This window comes from Oncorhynchus keta, chromosome 8 (genome assembly GCF_023373465.1).
Source record: "Oncorhynchus keta strain PuntledgeMale-10-30-2019 chromosome 8, Oket_V2, whole genome shotgun sequence".
NCBI lineage: Eukaryota > Metazoa > Chordata > Actinopteri > Salmoniformes > Salmonidae > Oncorhynchus > Oncorhynchus keta.
Window position 1 is genome coordinate 20,747,960 of NC_068428.1, and position 26,741 is coordinate 20,774,700.

A 26,741-nucleotide genomic window follows, 5' to 3' on the forward strand; every position below is an offset into this window, starting at 1 on the left:
TGTTAGACACTTCTCAAATCCTTGTTGTGATCTGATATTTTGATGTTGCGGACTAAATTCCAGCTCAACTTAGAGAGGACAGTTTGGTGTAACTACTTCTAAAAAGCTGCTTCTGATGAAGAGCTACAAAAGTAAGTAAATAGTCATATTAGCCTGAAAAGATATAAGGTGATTTTGTCCCTTGTGAGGTGCTCCATCCTCATTAGTTGCTTATTCAACTTATTTGCTGCAACTTCACTCAATCCTGTTTAATACTGGATTAGTTTACATTCCCTGAGACCAACCAGAAAATGTTTCCTTGGCCAAATATTTCCAGATTTTCATAAAACATGTGGTCTTTCTGCATGACGCAGAAGAGTAGGCTATAGTTGCTTCAATTAGCTTGTTTGATGAAGTGGGAGCAGGGGTGCAGTGCTCCCAGAGGACTCGTTGCCATTTTTCGCTCCCCACAATGGTGCTCTTTTAGTAAAGTTCGATCAAAGCTGAATCAATTTTATCTTTATTTAACTAGGCAAGTCAGTTAAGAACAAATTCTTATTTTCAATGACGGCCTAGGAACAGGCTAGGAACAGTGGGTTAACTGCCTGTTCAGTGGCAGAACGACAGATTTGTACCTTGTCAGCTCGGGGATTTGAACTTGCAACCTTTCAGTGCAATGCTCTAACCACTAGGCTACCCTGCCGCCCAATGTCTTGGAAGATCACATGATTAATTGGAATTCTACATAACAGAACTAAATATAATAGCATAGTTAGCTGAATAGTCCAAAAATAATTATCATGTGGCCAAAACTCAACAGCACGCGGCACTACCCAGAATTTGCTTGGATTTAAACAAAATACAGGAAGGCTAATAGTTTGAATACCATCTGCTCTAATTTGCTAACAAAAAAGTAATTGAAGAAATTCTAAACGCATATTCCCATGAAACTGATTGAGATCAAATGATTGGCATGTGATGCTGGCAACAATTTGAATGTCCAGCAAAATCACCCTGTTGTCCGGCATTTGGGTATTTTAAATGTGGTCACCCTACATGGGATGTAGATCAAATGTTGCAGTTTTAAAGCTAATTTCTTGCAATTTTACACATTTTGCCATGACTTATGCCATATTGATATGATATCTGAGTGCGAGTGACAAACAAAATAGTTACCTAGCAATCTATATAATGTTAGCTGACATGGGCTAATTTAGTTACTTTCAGTGACTGACATAACAAGAGGGAAACTGCTGATGCACTACCAAATTCCAAAATTGCACGTTGTGTATTCTACCATCCTAGATAGTTGAGACCCCGGCTGACTTCCCCCCTAAAAATTATAAAATTATAAGCTTATGTCGCTTATGTCTAGAAACGGCACTGCCCCTTGCCCCACAACTACATTATTTATTGTTCATTCATCCTTCTCTTTCTTATACTATCACTCTCTCCCTCTACTTTTTTTCATCTCACTACTGCCACCTGTCCTGTCTCTATGTACCTACAGTTATTGGCTGGCTCTCATTGGAGTAGCCGGTGGCCAGTCAAATACTGGCATTGTGGTACAGAGGGAGGGGCATGTAAAATGGTTCCTGGATATTCATGAGCACCAGCTGTAGCTTTGAGTGCTCTATCATAGACTGAGCCACAACAGTTAAGACCTCACTGGCTGGAGTCTCAACACTGCTGTTAGAGGGAAATTCAGCAAGAGCATGAGAGACACACAGATAGAGACCGAGACACACAGAAACAAAGACAGACAGACAGAGAGTGACAGGAAGAGCTAGAGAGACAGAGAGAGGGAGACACTGTTGCTCCAGTGAAAGTGTGTCAGAGAGTGAAACAGAGATTGAGAAAGACTGAGAAAGAAAAGGAGACAGACAAACTAAAGAAAGAGAGAGAAAGCTCAAAGGGATCTTTGCTAGTGAGCAGGTTTTCTCCTCAGAGTATGGTGGCAAAGAGCACATGGATTTAGTAGAGCTGTACCTCCCTGAGTGTTTCACTTATCACTCTGACACTGAGTAAGTACATGCACTATTCTGATCCATATTCTGTATGTATATAAACTGTCTGTAGAGTGTAAAGAAAATGTAATAGCACAGTAATGCTATCTAGGCAATGGTAAGCATTGAACTATGTACATGTGCAGTGCACTACTATTTGCAGTCTTGTTCTCAAATTAAGATCGTAGTTTTGGAGTTTTTAATTTGCTATTTGGTGTGATGGTGGCTTCTATGTCAGTATAAGCAGCTCTGTGTAAAACAGAGGTAGTGGGAGCAAGTGTCCCTCTTGGAGTTCTGCTGAAAAAGAGAGTGTCTGAATGAGAGGATGAGGACTTTGACGGATGAGACCCAAACCTGCATTGTGTATGCAGAGCTAAGGGAGTGGGTCTGAAAGTGAGGGAGGGGAGGTAGAGAGAGTGATAATGTGAGGGAATGAAAGGTAGAGTTGAGAGAGATAAACAATACTTTAGAGAGAGGTGAGCTTCTGTAGGTCACTGGTGTTATTAGCTCTTTGTTGGTGTTTTTAGCTATTTTTTTGCCCCACTGCAAAGCAAACCCTGTCTTGAACACAATGTCAAAATGTAGATTTTCTCCTAAAAATACATGAGATGGCCCTTACCAATAACTAGTAATTCTGCATAGTTCTAGATTGGTCTGGAACTCACCTTTCTGGTCAGGTGTACTCACTTTTGAGGACATAAATTGAACAATATTGGCACCATTTCATGTAACTGACAACATACTTTTCAGCCAAGCGTCCTCTGAGTGATGCAGAGAAAGTGGTCGTGTTTCAATTCTCCAAAATTGTTTCGTAGTTTTTCATGAGAGCTTTAAATCCGGCCGAGAATATCACAGTGAGATGAATCCACTGCTGGATTCACTAGACTGTCCCGTTTAATAGGCCATCTCCCAAGCTGGTCTGCGTCGCTCAGAAACAGAGGAAATCGATGCTTTGTCTGGATAGGCCAGAAAATGTGATACGTCACTACCTATGCAAATGTAGGGTGTGAAACCTGACACAGAGTGGAAGCAGAAAAACAGACAGATGAGGCTTTCTGGCACTATAAGGCACTGGACCCTGCGACATTCACAGAGTGCTCTGTACACCAAAATATCAGTCGTAACTGCTTCAGAACCCCTCAAAGTAAATAGGGGGCTTAACATCTAAGAGGTTTTAACCCTGTGATAATATTAGACAAGAGCTCAGATAAGACCCTAACCAGAGGATAGCAGGAGAGTGACTGCCAGATGTAGAGGATGTGGAGACAGAGCATGTTTTTATGTTTTTGTGTTACTGTGTGTTGCTATTAGTGTAATTACAGTGTTAATATACAGTTATAAGAAAAGTCTTACCATGTTTGGTAGCAAAATATGAAGAGCGATTATTTTCACCTGTTATTACATTAGCGTCAGATACTTTAAAAAAATGAATTGCTTTGTCATGCCAATAAAGCTTTTTAAATCGAAATTGAATTGAAATTAACAGCAAGTGATATATGGAGAGGGATAGAGAAAGATGGGGTTGAGAAGGGAGACAGGAAGTGAGGGAAACAAAGATAGGTTGAGAGCAAGAGAGCAAAAGAGATAAAGAGAGACTTATCAAACTGATTTGACCCAAGCCCATTGAGACACTTAAACTAAGACTCTTATCGGTGGTGCTGGTTTTTCAGCTCAGGACTGATACCTCCTCATCTCCTATTGGCCCATTAGGAATCACTGTGCACGCATCCCCTCTGACCCAAATCACTGACCAGGGGGTTATGGATAGGAGTTAGGGGGTAATTGAAGAAGTCATTTACATTTCAGTAATATGTGTCTCTTAGAGCCTCTTCACACTTACTACACGTTTTGTAAAAATACCATCGGCTACACATATTACTCCAATGTAAACTTGCGTACTTGCTACGTCTCAAACGCTACTGCCAGAGGTAGCGACAGTTGAACCCTTTGAAGCAGGATAGTGTAAACAGCCAACGCTCTAGCAGTATAAATGGTAATAGCAGAGAAATATTTTTTGAAATAGCTGAAATGCATATGCAATATTTGAGACTTGTTTTATTGAGTTTTCAGCTGAAATTGCAGTAACAGCCTGTTACATTCTTACATTTTCGCAGTAGCTGCTGCCTGCTGCACTGAGTCATGCAAAATAATGGGACCCCATTCCCACCACCAAAAGCATGTAAAATGTAGATCATACAAATAGGATATGTTTAAAAAAATATTTTTAACATTGTGTGGTGAGACAACAAAGTGAAAATAACTGTGATTGGACAAAAAGTAACAGGGCTGAGCTCGCTGTCTGCAGGGTTGTAATCATTTGGATCTTTGCATCTGTAATTAAAAAGTTACTCACACAGTATGTCATCATTATTGTGTTGATTGATTCATTAATTCCGGTCAATCATTTTGGATTAAGAAAGGCCTACATTTGATCCCGTTTAAAAAAAATTCAGAACACAATTAAATGGGCCTATTTTAGGCTATAAAAACAAGACGTTAAATTTACCCTGGCCAGGCTCAGATGCGATCCCATAGGCTTCTCTAGGCTACCTGCGGCTTGTGGTTGTTATCAGTAGGCTGTAGTTGATCAAACTGAAGTACAGACTAATTGGGCATGTTGACAAATCATGAGGCATTTTATTTTATTGGTGGGTTTCCATGTAAAACTGCTAGTTGTGGTGAATTCACTTATACCCACATTTTCAATCTCAACTTGCTTTTACCATGATTTGCATGATATTGATAAAAATGATGCCTGGTTTGTTGTCATGTTGTACGGTAGGCCTGCTGTACTTTTATTATCACATGAGAGGGTTAATCATTATTATTCAATAGTGTAATATGTTTTAAAAGAAAAGTTTATGTCATTGATGAATAGTTTGTTCTTACTCGCTAGTGGCTACTGTAATATTTACGGTCAATTTGAGGTGCAGACCAAGAATGTCAAGTTGCCAGCCACAACGAAAGGTAAGGCAGGGATGTAATGTGAATTGAAAAGTATAATTGTCTTTCATCATCCCGCTCCTCAGACTCTCCATCATATCTCATAGTGGGAATAGGGCCCCAAAAAGGGTGCATAACTAGAGTAACCTACATCCACATGAACCTATACCTAACATCTTAGATACATCTTGTAATGTTTGTAAAACAAAAATTCAGAATGGACTATTAAACTAAAATTAAATAAAGCCAAATAATCCATTTATTGAGACATTCCCTCTCTCCCTCTACCTCTCTTTTTGCTTCGCTGAGTGCGTGCGTGCGTCTGGTTGGTCATTGGCTGTATTGTGACTGCTCATTTGAGAGTGAGTGTTGCCGCCTCCTCCTCTCATTCTACACACCCTGGGTAATGGCCCAGCGATAGACCCCTTTCTCTCTCTCCCTCTCAGCTAATAATGTTTATCCCCCTCTCTCTCTGTCAATTAGAGTTGTTTTGGATATGGGCAGACAGAGAGTGTTACACACACACACACACACACACACACACACACACACACACACACACACACACACACACACACACACACACACACACACACACACACACACACACACACACACACACACACACACACACACACACACACACACACACACACACACACACACACACACACACACACACACACACACACACACACACACACACACACACACACACACACACACACACACACACACACACACACACACACACACACACACACACACACACACACACACACACACACACACACACACACACACACACACACACACACACACACACACACACACACACAGAGTTGTTTGATAATGTACCTCTGAGTCTGTGATTTACACCCAGCGTCTATGGGAACTGCGCTGACAGGGCTTTGATTAGCTTTTATGAAGAGCTGTAGATTATAGCTCTGTCAGGTTAGATATCACACCACGTCTTACCATTCCACTCTAATGCTATTGCATTATGAGAGAAAAATCTACTGCCACTAAGTAATGGGAGAATGCCTCAATTCAGGTCTAGGTGGAGCTGACACAGCAATATCTACCTTTGTGATGGATAGCTGATGAGAGAACAGAATGGTCTCCTCACACTCCCTTGTCCTCTGCCAGCTTTACTGGACCACTTCGGAGTGAACAATATATCACTATCTATTTTAATATAAAACTGAAGTAGAATGGGGTTGAAGTTTGAATGACTTTCTCTCTCTCCCCCTCTCTCTCTCTGAGTCTCTATCCCCCTCTCTCTCTCTCTCTCTCTCTCTCTCTCGCTCTTTCAATCTCTCTCTCTGTATTTCGAGGGGCGATAGAGCGTGGTCATGGTTGACTCTGGTGGTGTTTAGGGCAGCCAGATAGTTTGCCTGTCAAATGAGTGGTGGTCATGACCGTGTGGATTTACATGGCAGGAACAGAGCTTGGGTTCCTGCCATGAGCTGGGAGGGGGTATGGCGACACACAATGGCATGCAAGCACGTGTGTGTTTTTGTTCAAGTGTTTACGATGACACATGACCACATTTGAAAGCATGTCTGAGAATGAAGTGTGAATGAAGCGTGAAGTGTGTACAGTATGTGTAGGTGGTAGGAGCCTATGGTCACATGGGTCAGCATGTACGTGTGCCTGTGCGTGTGTATTATTTTAGAATACTGTCATGTGCATTGTAGCCCACTGTAGGGCGATGAACATACCTCCATACAGTAGAATGTGAACACACGCTGTTTGTACTAGCATAGAAAAACAACACATTCCCAAAATGAATACCTCTACAACGCTCAAGTAGACAGAGTTAAAAATCAAATCTATAGACTTTGTTTAGGTAACTGAACACAATTGGTAATATCTACTACAGCCAGGGGCGCAACTTCGGTTTTAGAAGTGGGGGGGACATAATAATAATAATAATAATAATAATATATATATATATATATATATATATATATATATATTTTATCCTGTCGGATAAACCATATCCCCCCCATCCCCAGTGAAAGTTGTGCCACTGACTTTGGCATACCTTCCCCAAGAGGTCTGGAAGAAAAAAACTATCTGGTCCAGGATCTTTGTTTGGATTTCCATATGTTAAGCAATCTCCTGTGTGTGTAATGGACCTCAGCTTTGCATATGTGGGAAATTGCAAACGGCTGGGTGGGTGAGCGTGGAGATGGCTAGATAGACAGAGAGATAAAGGGATCAGGAGAGAGGGATAGGGGTACGAGGCACAGAGGAATAGGGAGAGTGACAGGGAATGGAGAGAGGGGGGAGACGTTTCCTACCCTTTTTCTGTTTGTCCCTGTGATAGATGGAGTAAGGGAAAGGATAAAGGAAGTTTAGTGAAAAAGGGTGCTGGAAGATGGTTGGTCAGTGTGTACGTGGTCAGGACAGGTATGAGGTTGTAAGGGAATGCATGGGTGGGTGTATTTGTTGAGGTCAAGTGTTGTAACTGACTGATAGATCTAGACAGAAAGGGCATGTTAAATCCATCATGCCATGTTACCAGATGTTACCATAAATGTATCCTACTGTACCCCCCCTCCCTCAGACTCCTTGGCAGGATGTCAGTGAGGGGCTTGGACCCCCCCTGTCCCCCTTCCATAAAGCATGAGCCCTCCAGCCCCAGCTCCCAGGGGGACAGTCCAGCCCAACCCAGTCCCGGGGGATCCTCCTCGGACACCAACTCCAGCTATGGCCCCCTGGGCAAGGGCCACAACCGCACCAACGGCTTGGACTCACAAGGGCTCTATGGAAACAAAGCGGGCATGGGGAACAACGGCACAGCCAACAGGCGGGTGTTTGTGTGTTTGTGTGTCTTTTTGTCTGTCTTTGTGTGTATGTACCCATTTGTGTATGTATGGGTTTATGCTTGGGTGCATGTACCATATATGTGAGTGTAACCTCTCTCTCTCTCTCTCCAGGCGGTTGTGTGGTGAGGATGGCCAAGTGAAGTGTGAGTTCATGCTGGGTTCTGTGGCTAAGAGGCTGTGTCTGGTGTGTGGAGACGTGGGGTCCGGGTACCACTACGGAGTGGCCTCCTGTGAGGCCTGCAAGGCCTTCTTCAAGAGGACCATTCAGGGTAAGGCCAACACACATAAGCATTGAGGTTAAGAGCTCAACTGAAGTGCCCACGTGTGTAAAAAAGTATATGGTCAAAGGGCAGAGGTGTATGGCTTTATACAGATAAACCTGCAGTAGGACATATGAGTTCCAACAGCCTGTTTTAGTATCAACACCTGATCAACTCTAAGGATGCAAGCTTACAGGTTCCCATGCCTTCTCCGCCTATACAGTAAAGGCCTTAGTGGTTGTTAGTGTTCAAATCCAAATCAAAGCGCCGAATACAACGGGTGTTTTCTTTACCATGAAATACTTGCTTATGTGCCCTTCCCAATGATGCTATCATAAAAATAGTAACACGAGGGATAAAATACACAAGAATGGAGCTACATACAGGGAGTACCAGTACCAGGTCATTGTGCAGAGGTACAGGGTAAAGTGATGGCATCAGGATAGATAATAGTATGAGTAAAATAAAGAACAGAGTAGCAGCAGCATATGATGAGTGTAAAGGTGCATGTGTATGTACACATATGGTACGTAGTGTATATGCTTTACACTGTGGTGATCACGACAGCATGTGTTGCCAACAGTGTTTTAACCTGCCCCACAGCATCTGTTGTTTAAGCTGAGGACTGTTTACACAAGAGGAAAGTGTGGGAATGTGCTGGCCCTGTGTGTGTTTGTGGGTGTGGCTCATCCATATGTTTGCAGCATGTTGGGGTGTTGTTTTAATGTGATTGTCTGTGAATGGGTCATGGCCCTCGTAGGCTAAGACCCACTTTAGGCTAGTTTAGCTGCCAACGCACACAGATGAGCATGACAAGGGTCATGCTTACAGTAGATCAGGTGATCAGATGCTTCCTGGATGTAATAGGACGTGGCAGCTTAGAGTGCTGCTGATTGACTGACTTCCAGAACATTATCCTGTTTTTTTGTAATTGTTTCTTAGAGTTCCCTGTCTCTTTTCAGCATGATGTTTGTTTTGAAGTGGTTGAATGAAAGGTTTTGTAAGTGATCGAGATAATTGCCTCCTTTTCTTGACTGGCTTTTTGTCTCTACATCTCTCCTCCCCTCTCTCCTCTCTCTGTCTTTCCACCTTTCTCTCTATCTTCACCCCCTCTCCTTTCTCTCTATCTTCACCCCCTCTCCTTTCTCTCTATCTATCCCCCCTCTCCTTTCTCTCCAACCCACAGGTAACATCGAGTACAGCTGCCCGGCCACCAGTGAGTGTGAGATCACCAAGCGGAGGAGGAAGTCGTGTCAGGCCTGTCGCTTCATGAAGTGTCTCAACGTCGGGATGATGAGAGAAGGTGAGGAAGGAACTTCTCTACTCCTCAATGCCAAATACATGTACTCCTTTATTTACCTTGAAATATATATACTCCTCCATATATGCCAATATATACTTTTCTGTATCCCAATAGAACTATCCATTAAGTCGTATTACAGTGTTATAATACAATGAATAGAAAAAAATATACAAATCAAGATCTTGGATATTTTTGTGGATATAAACGTCCTCTCAACAAATAGATGTGTATTGATTTCAGTGTGAAATGTAATTCCTTTGCCTGTTAAACAGGTCCAGCCCCTTGGTGCTTGCTACTGTGCCTGCTCACTGCTCAGTGTTCATGTATGGTGTATCTTTATCGGATGCTACTGTACCTCCAAAATAGACCATGGCTGTCTGCTACATACAGTGGATCTCTATTCCTTCTGACTCACTACTCTCACACACAGAATAGAAATAGATTATCCAGAACAACACACATATCGTACATTCTACATGGCCCCCAAAACACTCAGGAGAGTTTTACAGTGAGTGTCTGGGGCAGCGCTCTCATGGTCTTGTGGTCAGGACTGGAGTGTGTGACTGGTGACATATTGTTGGCTAGATAAAGAAGTGACCCAAAAAGGCAAAGCTTCATTGTATGAGCCACTTATTGAAGGCTGCATGTGAGTAATCGGCAGCTGTTAATAGAGAGAGAGAGTTTACTGCCACCTGCTCCCTCCCCCTTCAGCTCATCAGCTTTGATTTAATCATCCGTCAACCAGGGTGAGAAGGATTCAGCATCTGTTTTCTGTCACCCTGTGTGTGTTTGTGTGCAAGCATGTGCGAGCGTGTGTTTGTGTGCAAGCATGTGCGAGCGTGTGTGTCTCCTTTTTTAATTAGCTCCTTTTAATAGGGGAAGGGCATCTCCCGCACCCAGCTCTGGCTCCTACAGCCTTGCCCCCCCCCACCCCTCGTAAATTCCTCCAGATGCCTTGTGGGATTCCTGGACCTCCATGAAATGTGAACCGCCCCTCGTAACTCCCATCGTAAACCCCCTGGTAGTGGTCCTTGTAACGCACCCCATTGTGCCGCGTAATGCCCCTCTTCCTCTGGGGGGCAGCAGTAAAGGTAGAGACAGGGGGGTGCCTTTTAACAGGCGAGAGAGGTCCATGTAAACACAAGAGGATAGAGATCCTCGGTCAAGAATAGAGACCTGATGAGAAATTGATTAAGCATGGAACCACTGTTCGATTTTAGAATTCAGTAGGGCAGTGGACTAACAAACATTCTAATTGTTCCACTACTTGGAACACTGGTCTTTCCTCATAGGGTTAAACCAGAAGAAGGGCTTTATGCATTCTCTCTCCCCTGAGAATTGTTTATCTATCAGGTTTGTCCTTGTGTGTCGAGGATATGACAGTAAATCATATCACAGAGGTCTAATCATATGGGAGACTTTTTAAAATTTAAATTCTGGGCACACAGTTGAAATAGAATGAGTAGAATTTGAATTATATGGCTAAGGCTTGGCCATATTATATACATAATAATAGCTATTTTCATTCATTTGTTTATCTCTTCAAAAGAATCAGAGTTTTTCACATCCTTTCATGACCCAGTGCATGACTAACAAGCTTCCAGTAGGCCAGGGGTGTCTGACTCATTCCATGGAGGGCCTAGTGTCTGCGGATGTTTGTTTTTTTCCTTTATATTAAGACCTAGACACCCGGGTGAGGGGAATTCTTTACTAATTAGTGACCTTAATTCATCAATCAAGTACAAGGGAGGAGCGAAAAGCTGCATACACTCGGCCCTCCGTGAAATGAGTGTGACAGATGTGCAGTAAGCTAATAAGAAAGGGTATTTGTTAACATCAGATCCAGGCAGCTTTACATAGTTACTCCCTCAGTGACTTTGCTACTACACATACACTACCAGACAAAAGTTTTAGAACACCTAGGGTTTTTCTTTATTTTCACTATTTTCTACATTGTAGAATAATAGTGAAGACATCAACACTATGAAATAACACATATGGAATCATGTAGTAACCAAAAAAGTGTTAAATAAATCAAAATATATTTTCTATTTGATATTCTTAATAGCCACCCTTTGCCTTTATGACAGTTTTGCACACTCTTGGCAATCTCTCAACCACCTTCACCTGGAATGATTTTACAACAGTCTTGAAGGAGTTCCCACATATGCTGAGAACATGGCTGCTTTTCCTTCACTCTGTGGTCCAACTCATCCCAAACCATCTCATTTTGGTTGAGGTCAGGGGATGCAGAGGCCAGGTCATCTGATGCAGCACTCCATTGCTCTCCTTCTTGGTAAAATAACCCTTACATATCCTGGAGATGTGTAGGGTCATTGTCCTGTTGAAAAACAAATGATAGTTCCACTAAGCCCAAACCAGATGGGATGTATCGCGGCAGAATGCTGTGGTAGCCATGCTGGTTAAATAAATCACAGACAAAGCACCCTCACACCATAACACCTCTTCCTCCATGCTTTTCCTCCAATACACATGTGGAGATCATCCGTTCACCCACACTGCGTGTCTCACAAAGACACTGCGGTTGGAACCAAAAATCTTGAATTTGGACTCCAGATCAAAGGACAAATTTCCACCGGTCTAATGTCCATTGCTTGTGTTTCTTGGCCCAAGCAAGTCTCTTCTTCTTATTGGCGTCCTTTAGTAGTGGATTCTTAGCAGCAATTCGACCATGAAGGCCTGATTCACACAGCCTCCTCTGAACAGTTGATGTTGAGATGTGTCTGTTACTTGAACTCTTTGAAGAATTTATTTGGGCTGTAATTTCTGAAGCTGGCAACTCTAATGAACGTATCCTCTGCAGCAGAGGTAACTCTGGGTCTTCCATTCCTGTGGCGGTCCTCGTGAGAGCCAGTTTCATCATAGCGCTTGATGGTTTTTGCGATTGCACTTGAAGAAACTTTCAAAGTTCTTGAAATTTTCCATATTGACTGACCTTCATGTCTTAAAGTAATGATGGACTGTCATTTCTCTTTGCTTATTTGAGCTGTTCTTGCCATAATATGGACTTTTACCAAATAGGACTATCTTCTGTATACCCACCTCCCCTACCTTGTCAAAGAAAGAAATTCCACAAGTTAACTTTTAAGAAGGCACATCTGTTAATTGAAATGCATTCCAGGTGACTACCTTATGAAGCTGGTTAAGAGAATGCCAAGAGTTTGCAAAGCTGTCATCAATGCAAAGGGTGGCTTGTTGAACACTTTTTTGGGTTACTACATGATTCCATAGGCTTTTTTTCATAGTTTTGATGTCTTCGCTATTATTCTACAATGTAGAAAATAGTAAAAAATAAAGAAAAACACTTGAATTGGGTAGGTGTTCTAAACCTTTTGACCGGTAGTGTACATGCTGACTGCAAATGTTTCATTGGTGCTCCACTTGTTGTGCCCTAGAAACTAATATGTAACCCTGTAAATACAGTTTATTATATTATAAATTATTATTATAAATAGCTAAATGTTTATACAAATACCTGTCATTGAAATTAAAAAGTAATTTGTGGAATATTAGGTTGTATAAAAACATTTTTACATTTACATTTAAGTCATTTAGCAGACGCTCTTATCCAGAGCGACTTACAAATTGGTGCATACACCTTATTTTACCATGGAGATGCGTTGCATTGAAATTTGTACAGTGTCTCTTTAAGAGAAACGTTGCGTTTTGAACTGTTTAGGCTAGAAACAAGCCGTTTTGTCTGTAGTATGTGTTAACTTTTTTCTTTAAGGCACTCGGAAAGAAGTTTTATTTGTTAAAAAAAATTGCAGTGGTGCTCCCGAATTAAAATTCCAGGTCGCACAGCCTGATGCCATGTAGAATGTTGCCCTGGTCCGTTTCCTGCTCCGTGGATATCTTGCTCTTGATCCCACCCCCTTCGAGGGGTGCAGGGGGACATGAAACAGGGGTGAGGGCAGAGGGGAGGGGCAGTGACCCAACAACCGCCTCCTTATCGGACCCCTCTGATCAACTGTGTGTGTGTGTGTGTGTGTGTGTGTGTGTGTGTGTGTGTGTGTGTGTGTGTGTGTGTGTGTGTGTGTGTGTGTGTGTGTGTGTGTGTGTGTGTGTGTGTGTGTGTGTGTGTGTGTGTGTGCATGTCTAAGAGCATGGTCTGAGAGTTACTCATACACATCAGAGCTAAGTGTAACTCTTCAGAGCGGAATGTGCTGACAACGAAAGGGACAAAAATAGCAGTGGAGGATAATCAGGATAACAGAGTACACACGCACAAACATTTACATTACATTTGACATTTGAGTCATTTAGCAAGCACTTTTATCCAGAGTGACTTATAATTAGTGCATTCATCTTAAGATAGTTAGGTGAGACAACAACACATCACAATCGTAATAACTACATTTTCCCTCAACAAAGTATTTATCAGCAAACTCAGTGCTAGTAAGAAACGACAGTTGTTTTTGTTTTGTGGGTGCAATGTGAGAGTTGTTTAAAATACTCTTCATAGAGGTAGGGAGGGCCAAGAGACCAGAGGTGGCGAACTGAATGCTTGGCTTGGGATGTAGGGTTTGAGCATAGCCAGAAGGTAAGAAGGGTCAGTTTTCCTCAGGGGTGGACTGGGACAATAATTTGGCCCTGGCGTTTTATCCATTCATTACAGGAATCATGAAGATAATGCACTTTACTGTTTGAAAAAAATCATGGTTTTAGCCTCCCCAAAAATAGGATGTTTTGAGTAAGAGAGTGGAAGGATGATAGATCCACCGGAAGTTTAGTTTTCCTCCGTTTCCACTCAGCTGCCCGCAGCTCTGTTCTGTTAGCACGCAGTGAGTCACTCAGCCACCGAGCGGAAGGGGAAGATTGAACCGTCTGGGAGGAAAGGTAGACAGTGAGAGTCAAAGAATGCGGAAAGAGAGGAGAGTAAGGTCGAAGAGGCAGAGTCAGGAGGGAGAAGGATTTAGCAGAAGGGAGAGATGATACAATAGAAGAGGGGAGAGTAGTTTGAGAGAGAAAGTGAAGATTGCTGTGATGCATGACCATCTGGGTAGGAAAAGGGGAATACCTTGTCAGTTGTACAACTGAATTCATTCAACTGAAATGTGTCTTCAGCATTTAACCCAACCCCTCTGAATTACGCATTTTTCGTAATGAATCTTGTTCTGGAGGCAGCACTGCATTTACTACTAGCTGTTATAGCCACAAAGTCATAAAATCAGATTTTGAACCTAACCTTAACCACACTGCTAATCCTAATGCCTAACCCTAGCCTTAAATTAAGATCAAAAATTGAATTTTTGTTTTCATTCGTTTTTTTTTACAATATAGCTAGCCAATTTGACTTTGCAGGTGGCCCATCTAGCGGATATCGCTGAGTTCTGCCTTCAGGGCAAAATTCATTATAATAAACGTCAACCTGCAATGTCAGTCCTTCCACTGTGGTTGGAAATATGGTCTGGATTAGTCTAGCAGTTGGCAGTTTCTACAGTTTGAGGTTTGAGGTTTGGGATGAGGATGTGTGTGTAGGGAGGGATTTCACTGTGTTGACACATACACTGGATTATGTGAAAGCAAAGGGGCAATAGTGTGTGTGTCAACACAGTGAAATCTCTCCCAGTACACACATCCTCATCCCTCATCATCACCTGTCTCAAACTTCAAACTGTAGCACCTGCCAACCGCTAGACTAACCCAGACTGTGTTTCCAACCACAGTGGAAGGACCAACATCACTAAAGCTCCAGGGGTCCTAGCTTACCCGCCTGTTCACCCCTTAATACCCCTCTCATCTCCTCAGGCCAGAGGGGGGACCAAGTCTCTATAATTTCAGGTCAAAAGTAAGTCTCAAGTCGAGTACCAAGTAGAACGGGTAGAGTCTCGAGTCGAGTACCAAGTAGAACGGGTAGAGTCTCGAGTCGAGTACCAAGTAGAACGGGTAGAGTCTCGAGTCAAGTCCAAGTAGAACGGGTAGAGTCTCGAGTCAAGTCCAAGTAGAACGGGTAGAGTCTCAAGTCGAGTACCAAGTAGAACGGGTAGAGTCTCGAGTCAAGTCCAAGTAGAACGGGTAGAGTCTCGAGTCGAGTACCAAGTAGAACGGGTAGAGTCTCGAGTCGAATACCAAGTAGAACGGGTAGAGTCTCGAGTCAAGTCCAAGTAGAACGGGTAGAGTCTCGAGTCAAGTCCAAGTAGAACGGGTAGAGTCTCGAGTCGAGTACCAAGTAGAACGGGTAGAGTCTTGAGTCAAGTCCAAGTAGAACGGGTAGAGTCTCGAGTCGAGTACCAAGTAGAACGGGTAGAGTCTTGAGTCAAGTCCAAGTAGAACGGGTAGAGTCTTGAGTCAAGTCCAAGTAGAACGGGTAGAGTCTTGAGTCAAGTCCAAGTAGAACGGGTAGAGTCTTGAGTCAAGTCCAAGTAGAACGGGTAGAGTCTTGAGTCAAGTCCAAGTAGAACGGGTAGAGTCTTGAGTCAAGTCCAAGTAGAACGGGTAGAGTCTCAAGTCGAGTACCAAGTAGAACGGGTAGAGTCTCGAGTCAAGTCCAAGTAGAACGGGTAGAGTCTCAAGTCGAGTACCAAGTAGAACGGGTAGAGTCTCGAGTCAAGCAAGTCCAAGTAGAACGGGTAGAGTCTCGAGTCGAGTACCAAGTAGAACGGGTAGAGTCTTGAGTCAAGTCCAAGTAGAACGGGTAGAGTCTCGAGTCGAGTACCAAGTAGAACGGGTAGAGTCTCGAGTCAAGTCCAAGTCGTGTATTCTAAGACCAAGTCAAATCGAGTGGAGTCTCAAGTCAAGTAAAAAAAAAAGATACAAAAAAACATGCAATTACTTATTTAAATACAAATCTTTGTCTATTTATTGAGGCTACCAGACAACCCTTTTGATTATTTTGTCTGCAACACATTTGGTTATGTAACAATTATTTAAATTTTTTAAATCCAAATGCAAGCTTCATAAGTACATTTCAAGCCATTTTGACATACCAAAAGACAAGTAGCTCTGTGTTAGTAATTGTTGCTTGATGCTCCGTTGCTGGTGAGCTTGCAAAGTAATATTCTTGGTCACCTAACCATTTTTGGAGCTGCATATTTATTTATGGCAATCCTCTCCTACAATTCGAAGTTTGTGCTGCACCTGATCGATCCTATAGCTGTACAGCAAATCAACAATCTGTTAGCAAGCTCAACCGACTTGCTTTGATTGACAGTTTGCTGGTCCAATCAGAGGGCCGACTGCACGTTTCACTAGCCAATCTGTTGCACGTTTTCTTTGCAAGTGCAATGCTGCGACTACTGTCTCTGGCTGCGTGCAGTGTAATCCATGGTGACTCTGTGCCACAAAATGAGTGACAAAACTTTACAAAAGGCTTCAGTCTCAAGTCAAAGTCTAGTCCCCAGTCTTGAGGTTACAAGTCCAAGTCAAGTTTCAAGCTATTTTATTTTCTATCAAATCGAGCCTCAAATCATTAAATTTGTGACTTCAGTCAGACTTGAGTTCAAGTTATGTGACAGGAGTCTACACAGCTCTTATCTTACTATTCAGGGACTAGTGATGTGTCATCAGGGAGTTAAGCATAGCATATAAAGAGAAATTGGCATGCTCAGCTCAAATTTTGTAGTGACGAAAGAAAGGTGTTGGGTTCAAAAGGCATATATTTGAAGAAAGGAAAAAAAACCTGCACTCACTAAAATTGTCTTTAAGTTTCCATGTATTTTTTTCTAGCAGCAGAGGTCAGAACAAATGGACTTGTTTCGGCAGCAGCCTTTGTTCTGACCTCTAATAAAAGCTATCTAGGTCACATTATGCATTCTCTTTTGGAGGGGGATAGGGTGTCACTGGATGGTGGAGTGTGCCTGTGTGCCTGTGTGCCTGTGTGTGTGTGTGTGTGTGTGTGTGTGTGTGTGTGTGTGTGTGTGTGTGTGTGTGTGTGTGTGTGTGTGTGTGTGTGTGTGTGTGTGTGTGTGTGTGTGTGCTGTGGCTGTGAAATATCACCCCAAATTCTACCCCCACCATGTGCCCCTTTTTACCCCCCTAATCTTGCTGTTAGCTCCTTATCTCCATGTTGATGGTTACAGCTGAGCTTGTTAAGATGACCAGTCGTGTGCCTATGTGTCGTTGCTTATTGTGTTACAGGGTGGCTCCCTATAATCTTACAGATGTCACAAATGTCAATCAAATGAACTCGAAGAGTGCATCACTCTCCTGGTTTTGAAATTGTGGTAGTGTGTTAAACAGGAATACAGTGTTTTTGTGTACACATGTAAGTGTTTAATGTACCTAAAGTTGAGTGCGTGTGTGTCCCCCAGGTGTGCGTCTGGACCGGGTGCGTGGGGGCAGACAGAAGTACAAGAGAAGGATAGACTCTGAGAACAGCCCCTACCTCAACCCTCAACACGGCCTGCCACAGAAGAGAACATGTAAGAATACAAAAAAAACACTCTCCCTTTCTTTCTTTTTCACTCTCTCTATGTCTTTCTCTCTCTCACGACAGGCTCACATTTGTGCATTTAGATATTAATAAAGCCTATTTTAAATGAACATCTCTCGTTCTCTCTCTCTTTCTCTCTCTCTCAGTTCCTCTAGGTGGTCTGGTAGAGAATAAGGTGGTCTCTCTCCTGCTGGTGGCTGAACCAGAGAGTATCTTTGCCATGCCGGACCCCACCGTCCCCGACAGTGACATCAAAGCCCTGACCATACTGTGTGACCTTGCCGACCGCGAACTGGTGGTCAACATCGGCTGGGCCAAACACATCCCTGGTAGGAAAACATGCAGATACAGGAATACATGGGTATACTGTACATACACACACACAGACACGCGCGCACACACAGGGGCATAAACACACATCCTAGTCAATAAAACTCCTATCAGCTCAGAGTGGAGATTGTTGCCCCCTGAGTTGGATTAAGACTTTAGTCCAGACACAGAAAACAGTATGAATCTGTGTGTATGTACATGTCTGTGCTCTGCTAAACCAAGGTATGGATGTGTCACTTGCAGTGGCGTGGCGCAGTTCCGTGGGGCCCCATTATCCCTTAGGTCTAGAACAACAAATACTTAAATTGTTTGAGCATATGTTGCAGAACAGTGATTTCAATATTTTTTCAGAATATTGACAAAAGGGGGTTAGCCATCAATGACAGAGTTGACAACAGATACTCAAAACACACATATTCTGTCTTATTTCGGTCTAAGGTCAATTCAAACATCTGTAAAACATGGAAAATTATTAATTTAAAAATCCCCAATGCAAAAATAACCATTCTATCAGGACTTTCAGCACTCTGAAGTTGATGTTAGACACAAATTTGACGGAGTTCATGTGTTATGGTGTTGACAAAAATGTATCTTTTATTTTTCATTCAAGTGGTATATATAGCAGCAAATGTGTTTGCTTTGTGACTAAAACCTAATTAAATTGAACATATTTGAACCAAAATTCCTATTCCATTTGAATCTTTCAGGCAGATGGAGTTGACTGTTTATAGTTGTGACCATGGTGATTCAAATATTGTTTGTTTAAATCTATCAAAAGTAGAGAACTTTACAGACCATGCATGAGTGGTCCTGTTGCACTACATGTAATGAGGACATGAATAAGGGGTCCTTAAGGGTATCGCTGACCCTGCTCATTCCTGATTCATTTAGGATTTTAGACAAATCTGACGGAGTACACCACATCTCCGTACACATCTTTTAGGAATCACAAAATAAATATTATTTAAAGTCACAGAAAGAAACTACATACATTCAGTCATATTGTTTTTTGAAGAGTTTGAAATGTGCATCCTTTGCTCTGGACAATGGCATTTCCCGGCATAGAGCTCACATGGAAATGAACAATATAAATCTCTCCATTATAAATTTCCCCTAAATTTAAATGTTAAACTCAAATAATCCCTGAGCTAATTTCTTGCTATTCTACACATTTTGCCATTAGACTGAGAAAAACAAAAATATAACACAAAAGTGTTGGTCCCATGTTTCATAAATTGAAATAAAAGATCTCAGAAATGTTCTATACGCACAAAAAACATATTTCCCTTAAATGTTGTGCACAAATGTGTTTACATCCCTATTAGAGAGCAATTCTTATTCGCCAAGATAATCCATCCACCTGACAGGTGTGGCATATCAAGAAGCTGCTTAAACAGCATGATCATTACACAGGTGCACCTTGTGCTGGGGACAATAAAAGGCCACTAAAATGTGCAGTTTTGTCCACAACACAATGCCACAGATGTCTCAAGTTTTGAGGGAGCTTGCAATTGGCATGCTGACTGCAGGAATGTCAACCAGAGCTGTTGCCAGAGAATTCAATGTCTCTACCATAAGCTGCCTCCAACGTCATTTCACAATCGCAGACCACGTGCAACCATGCCAACCCAGGACCTCCACATCCGGCTTCACATGCCAGCCCAGGACCTCCACATCCGGCTTCACATGCCAGCCCAGGACCTCCACACTCGGACAGGTGAAGAATTTCTGCACAAACTGTCAGAAACCGTCTCAAGGAAGCTCCTCTGCATGCTCGTTGGCCTCACCAGGGTCTTCACCTAACTGCAGTTCGGCGTCATAACCAATTTCAGTGGGCAAATGCTCACCTTCGATGGCCACTGGCATGCTGGAGAAGTGTGCTCTTCACGGATGATTCCCTGTTTCAACTGTACCGTCGTGTGGGCGAGCGGTTTGCTGATGTCAACATTGTGAACAGAGTGCCCCATGGTGGCGGTGAGGTTATGGTATGGGCAGGCATAAGCTACGGACCACAAACAATTTAATTTTATCGATGGCAATTCGCATGCACAGAGATGCCATCCATCCACTGCAATCACCTCGTGTTTCAGCATGATAATGTATGGCCCCATGTCGCAAGAATCTCTACACAACTTCTGGAAGCGAAAAATGTCCCAGTTCTTCCATGGCCTCATCAGACATGTCACCCATTGAGCATGTTTGGGATGCTCCGGATCGATGTGTACAGCGTCTTCCAGTTCTCGCCAATATCCAGCAACTTCGCATAGCCATTGAAGAGGAATGGGACAACTTTCCACAGGCCACAATCAACAGCCTGATCAACTCTATATAAAGGAGTGTCGTGCTGCCTGAGGCAAATGGTGGTCACACCAGATACTGACTGGTTGTCTGATACAAGGTATCTGTGACAAACAGATGCAGATCTGTATTCCCAGTCATGTAGAATCCATAGATTATGGCCTAATACATTTATTTAAATGGACTGATATGAACTGTAACACAGTAAAATATTTGAAATTGCTGCATGTTGCATTTATATTTTTGTTCAGTGTAATGACGAGTTCATATGCTATCTGGGGAGCCCGACAATATAATAATATTGTTTTTATTTCTTTTTTGGCGTGGGGGGTATTTTCTCCGCCATTGGTCACTTGACCATGTGCCAGAGCCTAGTACTACCTGAAAGTATTAGTACTCTAAATGTTTCCCTCCTTCCTCCCTGCCACTAAGAGGAGTGTGTAGGGAGGACTCCTCCTAATTAGTGCTCTCCTGGATGGGGGGCATAGGAAGCTAAATAAGCTGTTTAAGCAAGCCAGGGTTTAGTTGTGTAGTGACAACACATATGGATCACCGGACACACGCTAATGGTGGCGATAAAGAGGAAGACGCCATCTTTCTTCGCCCCCCTCTGTTGAGTTTGCATTCCAACCTGTTGTGGATACATGGTTGAGCTTGTGACAGCCCTGTCTCTGTCACTCTCTCTCTGGGAAGTCTTTGTTTTGGAAAAGCCCTTGGGTGTGGGCCAGCTGTGTTGATCTGGGCTAACTGGGATAACTAGTCCCTCCCACAACTTCACCCATTGTGACAGACAGGATTAGATATCTAACTGTATAATTGTCCTGCCTCGTTTAACCAAACAACGTGAGATTTCGTTTCATAAACTTTAATTGTATTTTATATTTCCTGTTGAATTTCCTTACATAAATGTTGTTACATAATTTGTCAGGGTACACAAACTTTAAGGAATCTAATGGCTTTCCACAAAAATATGGCAGCCAAGTAGATAGCAGTGATGGTAGATATGACCATATACCCAGTATCTTTTTCACCTCTCTCTCTTTCCCCAAGCTTTGTCTCTCTCTCACTCAGATGAACGTCTCTCTCCTCTATCAGCAGTTAATGTCCTGTTCACACCCAAAACATCACTCGGGAAACACCTGTATTTTTGTTGATTTTTGTCCAGTAATGCTTACACAACAAGCTACCTAAGCAGGTGTGTGTGTGCAGACTTTCCTGATCAGCACTTTCATTGTTCTCAAAGAAAGGAGGAAGAGCAACAAATCGTTCCCCTATTGGCTGCCTTGGACCTCTTCTTCTCTGTTTGTCACCAGTGTTTACTGTCAGAGTGGGAGTCAAACACAGTCAGTCATATGTTTGTATGTATTTGTAGCCCTTTGCCAGTGGAGTGTTTTCCTGTCTGGGGAAGTGGAGCAGTCATGAGAAACAACCAGAGCAGACACACCAGGGACCCACCTCAGGGGGTGACAGAGAAGGAGAGAGACTGAAAGAGAAACTGAGAGAGTGGGATGATAGTAATTGAGAGAGAGATTGCGATAGATGTTGTGAGAGGGAGAGAGAGATACAGTAGAAAAGGACAAAGAGAGGAGGGACAGAGGGAAAGTACTCTCAGCTCTACACTAATTGTAGCACCGTAATGGTGGTGTCACATCAGCTCTGTGTGAGTGGCAGGCTACAGCCCATGGCTGGAGGAACCAGTGTCCTGGCAGAGGGGCCCAGGCTGTATTTGCTACTGCCCAGGGGGAGGTGAGTCCCCCCCTCCCCTCCCCTGTCTGGTTCTGTCATGAAGACTGACATTGATTCTGTCTGAGGGCCAGGCTAGGAGAAGATGAGCTGGCTTAAGACCCTCTCTCACCCCACGCTTTGGCCTTTTTTAGCCTGCCGTAAGTTGGCTGTGAGGTAAGTATGTCTGCGTGTCTGTAGGGGCTCAGCTGAACCCTTCAAGCCCAGATAACCCTCTCAAACAGAAGCCTGTGAGCATATCATTGTCCCAAGATCTCCACATACCCGCAACCCTTACAACAGCTTTGAGAATGCCATCCCATGGTTAAAAAGAGGAACTCTTTGTTTGTCTCTGCTGGCATTGTCTTGTCTCTGTGGGACAGAAGATGTTGCTGATGCTCCTTTACAGTGTGCGTCCCATTGTGTGTGACCATATAGAGGTGTCCTCAAAGACAAAGACACAGGTTTACACAATGCTTCTCCCTCCTCTACTGATCAATCGTTCCATACTGGAAAGCAGATCCCTATCGACCAATGAAAGAGTCCACAGACGGCGTTCCAATCAATCTGGGAGAGATAAGAGAGGGGCGGGAGCCACAGGCGTCACCGTGGTGATTGTAAAAGTACACGGACTCTGATAAGAATCACTGATGGTGTCAAAAATAAAAGCCTCCCCCTCCTTCATTCTGTAAAGTAATCAAAGTTGTTTTAAATGTATTATGCTGTGTGGGTGTGTGTGAGGAGACTATAGAGTGTGTGGATCTAATCATGCTCACATGGGGGTGTATTTGTCGCTCAAACGGGGTGTCTTTATTGGATGGACAACTTAGGACTTTCACTATTAAAATGCTCTACACCTCCTGCCTCTGTCCCTCTACCCCAACTGACCCCTCGGCCAGTAACCCTTCGGTTGACCTTGGTCTAATATCTCCAATAGGTCCAGCCATTCTGACTGAAACCATCACAATTACATTGTGCAGATGTTTTTGAAACCTTTGTATTTTTCATTTGTATCTTTTCAATTAAGATATGTCTTCATTTCCCTTTCTCTCTTTACCCCTAATTTGACCTAGCTAGCTCTTACCTCTCAATTTCTCCCTTTTCTCCATCCCTCTTTCTACAGGTTTCCCCTCACTCTCGCTGGCAGACCAGATGAGTCTACTGCAGAGCGGTTGGATGGAGATTCTGATCCTGCGCGTGGTGTTTCGCTCGCTGGCCTTGGAGGATAAGCTGGTGTATGCTGAGGACTACATCATGGATGAGGAGCAGTCCAAACTGGCAGGTGTACTGGACCTAAACAATGCCATACTGCAGCTGGTGAAGAAATACAAAGCCATGAGAATAGAAAAAGAGGAATTTGTTATTGTCAAGGCCATTGCGTTGGCTAACTCAGGTATGGAACTTCACTGTTGATGTTGGTATAATTTACGTTGAGTCAGGCATGTCTTTTCCAATAGCTATTTGGCTTTTCTTGCGTTCAATCTCTGCATACAGTATATGTCAACAAATAACCCTACCTCTCCCTTTCCATCTTAACCCTACCTCTCCACAGACTCCATGCAGATAGAGGACGTGGAGGCAGTCCAGAGGCTCCAGGATGTACTCCATGGGGCCCTGCAGGACTATGAGAGTGCCCAGCACACAGAGGACCCTCGGCGGGCAGGCAAGATCATCATGACCCTGCCCCTGCTCCGGCAGACGGCTGCCAGGGCCGTCCAGCACTTCTGCAGCATCAAGCAAGAAGGCCGTGTGCCCATGCACAAGCTGTTCCTGGAACTGCTGGAAGCCAAGGCCTGACCAGCCATGTGGGACTAGGATCACATAAAGGAAGGATAGGGTAGTGATGTCATAAAGGTCAAAATTAATGCAGGGAGTGGTACTTGACAAGGCTAACACAGCCCTGCTCACAAACTCAGGAGGAGAGGAGAGGAGAAGAAAGGAGAGGAGGAAGGACTGACATCACCTCAGTGACAGGGATAACTACCTTCCAAGGGATTTTGATGGTAGTTATTGATATGTACGTAAACATTGCTAATGAAAAGGAAGAAAGACACAAAACTTGAAGATCCTCTAGGATTATTATTTGTGTGAAACCAGCTCTAAGCCTGTTCATCTTGCATTGTAGTGCTTTAATAACTCTTCTTTTTTTAAATAAAAAGAACTGTGGACAGTCTTGCCAAAGAATGGTGTGGGATACACAGTTAAACAATGCGGCAAATGGTCACAATATAGAATGGTGTCCCGTAAGACACATAACTAGCAGAAGTTAGGGTCACTTGATATTACTGAAATATTTTCAGGGAAAGACATGAAGTAAATTTGACCCACAGATTATGAAGGTGAGGGGAGAAATTGAAAATGAGATGTATTTATTGTTGGCTTGATTATTTTGTTGTTTTGTTTTTTATTTACCAGTGTGGCATTAATGGAAAATAAGAGGAACAAATATAGATCATTTTCGTAAGATTTTTAAGTACTTTTGTTTTAATAAGTAAATAAAACATTTTGTACTAGCTTCACAACTAAACTCATGGCACTGATACCTGTACTATAACATAGCATCTAAGGCAATATAATAATGTACAGTGCATTGAAACATTGTATTTTTTGCATTGAGTTGTAGATTACAGAATTGTGCAAAACACTGCTTTTCTTTCTTATGATGAAGATCTGGTGATGGTATTTCAAATATGTCTCTGTGTGTTTCTGTTCCAGGAACTAGAAATGTCTGAAAATCATAAATGTTCAAATGAAGGGAAACTAAATTGGTAGGAATGTTACTACTGACAACTGTCATGCATTTATCTCAGAAGTCCATTATTTGCTCCATCTGTGCACTGTAATGGAATAATCTGTATATTTTTGTGACAAAGTATGTTATAAAGTGTGATCCAGCAATACTGTGTGGAGGGGATGTAAATGTATGTATTCTGTAGGCCTATATAAAGTCCAGCGCCAACAGAGATGTAACCCATGTTCAGATGAGATGTACGCTACTACTACTACTACTACTACTACTACCATTCTCAGGATTCTAGGGCAATAAAGATGCTTCAAGTTTGAAAGAGTCTTCATCCTATTCTAGGTTTATGACACATTCATAATTCCCTGTCAGACTGCTGGGAGGGGGAGATCCTCACAAGCCTCGTTTAAACCTGGTTCGAACTTGCGTCCTTTGTCCTGATCTTGTCCACATTCTGATTGTGCCACATTTTTAGATGGGTGTAGACAATCAAAAGACACATTGTGATCAGATCATCCTGCCCACCTCTGGAGGTAGTCAGACATGCATTGTCTGGACATCTTACAAGTATAGACGGATCTGGACAGAGAAACCATTGACTGATTACATCAATATGTGTCTTACAATAAACAAAAATATTTTGAAAGAATAGCTTTGAAGTCATTTGCATAAAGGAAGGTGCCAGGAAATGTGATCAAAATGCAGACACATTGGACGGATAACAGACATTTTAATACCATGTGTAGACACATTTCCGGAAATATGGGTACAATCAGGGTCACAAGATCGTGACAAAGGACCCATGTTAGCAACATGTATAAACAGGGCTGCTGATAAAAAGAGGGGAAATGAAAGGAGGGAAGGTAAGAGGGATATAGTGAAGGAATGGAGAGGGGTAGAAATGGAGGTGATCAGTGAGGAGAAGAGAAGAGGTGGAGTAGAGAAAGATGGAGGCACTCTGTGGGACCTTAGTATAAATTATAGACACCCAGAGGCTACCGGAGTGACTTATGTCAGACAACAGGCTGCTGTCACTTTGAACCATTGTCTATGGTAGCGCCTCCTGTCCCAAGGTGGCCATGATTGTTGGATTGAGGCGTGCCTATTGGACAGGTGAGTAGGAAGTGTATGGGCTGGGAGGAGGGGGAGTGTCCCATAATAGAGGATCCATAATTAAGTACATTGTTTTAATGAAGTGTAAAATCCACCCCTGGGAACAGTGTCAAGGTTTTTCAGGAAACAAATGAAAGAACGCAGGCATGTGACAGGGACAATCACAGACCGCATGTTACTGCACAAACCTAACAGGGAAAACTTGGCACAAATAAGAAAATAATTATTGAAATATCAACCTGGTTTATAATTGCTTCAGTATCAAACCATAAGATTGAATGATTGCCATTAACATGGGTATAGAGGGGTATATCTGCTATATGGTGGAATAAATAACCCCTATGGGAATGTGGGTCTGTTGATACACACCTACATGTAATGCTAGGACTGAGTTGCAAGTCACACTATTGCATTATATTCCTTCAAAGGAAATCGAATCCAATCCAAGTGAAACCCTTCTCAGTACGATATAATGATTTCATCCAGCACAATGTAACTAAATGAATTACAAATCATCACTCAAAAGGATGAGTGTAGACGTTCATTACAGAAAAAAAGTAATTGGAGAATTAAAATCATGATGAACCATTGTGTCTTTCATTTTCAGAGTACAGAAGGATGGAGCAAACCTTTACATTTCATTACACGCTCAACTATTGTGTTCAGAGTCAATAATGGAAGCATTAGCTACGGTTGCATGGCTTTAGATATCAATATATCATTACTGGTTATTACAAATGCAGTGAGCGCTCATTACATCTACAAATAGGATTCAGACACGGTGACTACAGAATTGTGCATTGTAATTGTCA

At 42.7% G+C, this 26,741-nt stretch overlaps 1 protein-coding gene across 2 annotated transcripts in view; it reads left to right on the plus strand.

The window, feature by feature from the left end:
* Nucleotides 1–25,138, plus strand: part of LOC118386611 (estrogen-related receptor gamma-like) — a 47,073-nt gene extending 21,935 nt beyond the window's left edge. Inside the window, exons 1-8 of one of the 2 annotated variants that reach the window (XM_052523811.1) lie at nt 1,612–2,003; nt 7,504–7,746; nt 7,877–8,034; nt 9,212–9,328; nt 17,602–17,712; nt 17,870–18,052; nt 23,197–23,466; nt 23,626–25,138. In XM_052523811.1, the coding sequence (XP_052379771.1) occupies nt 1,948–2,003; nt 7,504–7,746; nt 7,877–8,034; nt 9,212–9,328; nt 17,602–17,712; nt 17,870–18,052; nt 23,197–23,466; nt 23,626–23,870 (1,383 nt within the window). In that variant the 5' untranslated portion in view covers nt 1,612–1,947 and the 3' untranslated portion in view covers nt 23,871–25,138. Of the gene's footprint in view, nt 1–1,611; nt 2,004–7,503; nt 7,747–7,876; nt 8,035–9,211; nt 9,329–17,601; nt 17,713–17,869; nt 18,053–23,196; nt 23,467–23,625 lie in introns of those variants that run through there. The other variant, XM_052523812.1, reaches the window with a different exon arrangement.
* The last annotated feature ends 1,603 nt before the right edge of the window (nt 25,139–26,741 follow it).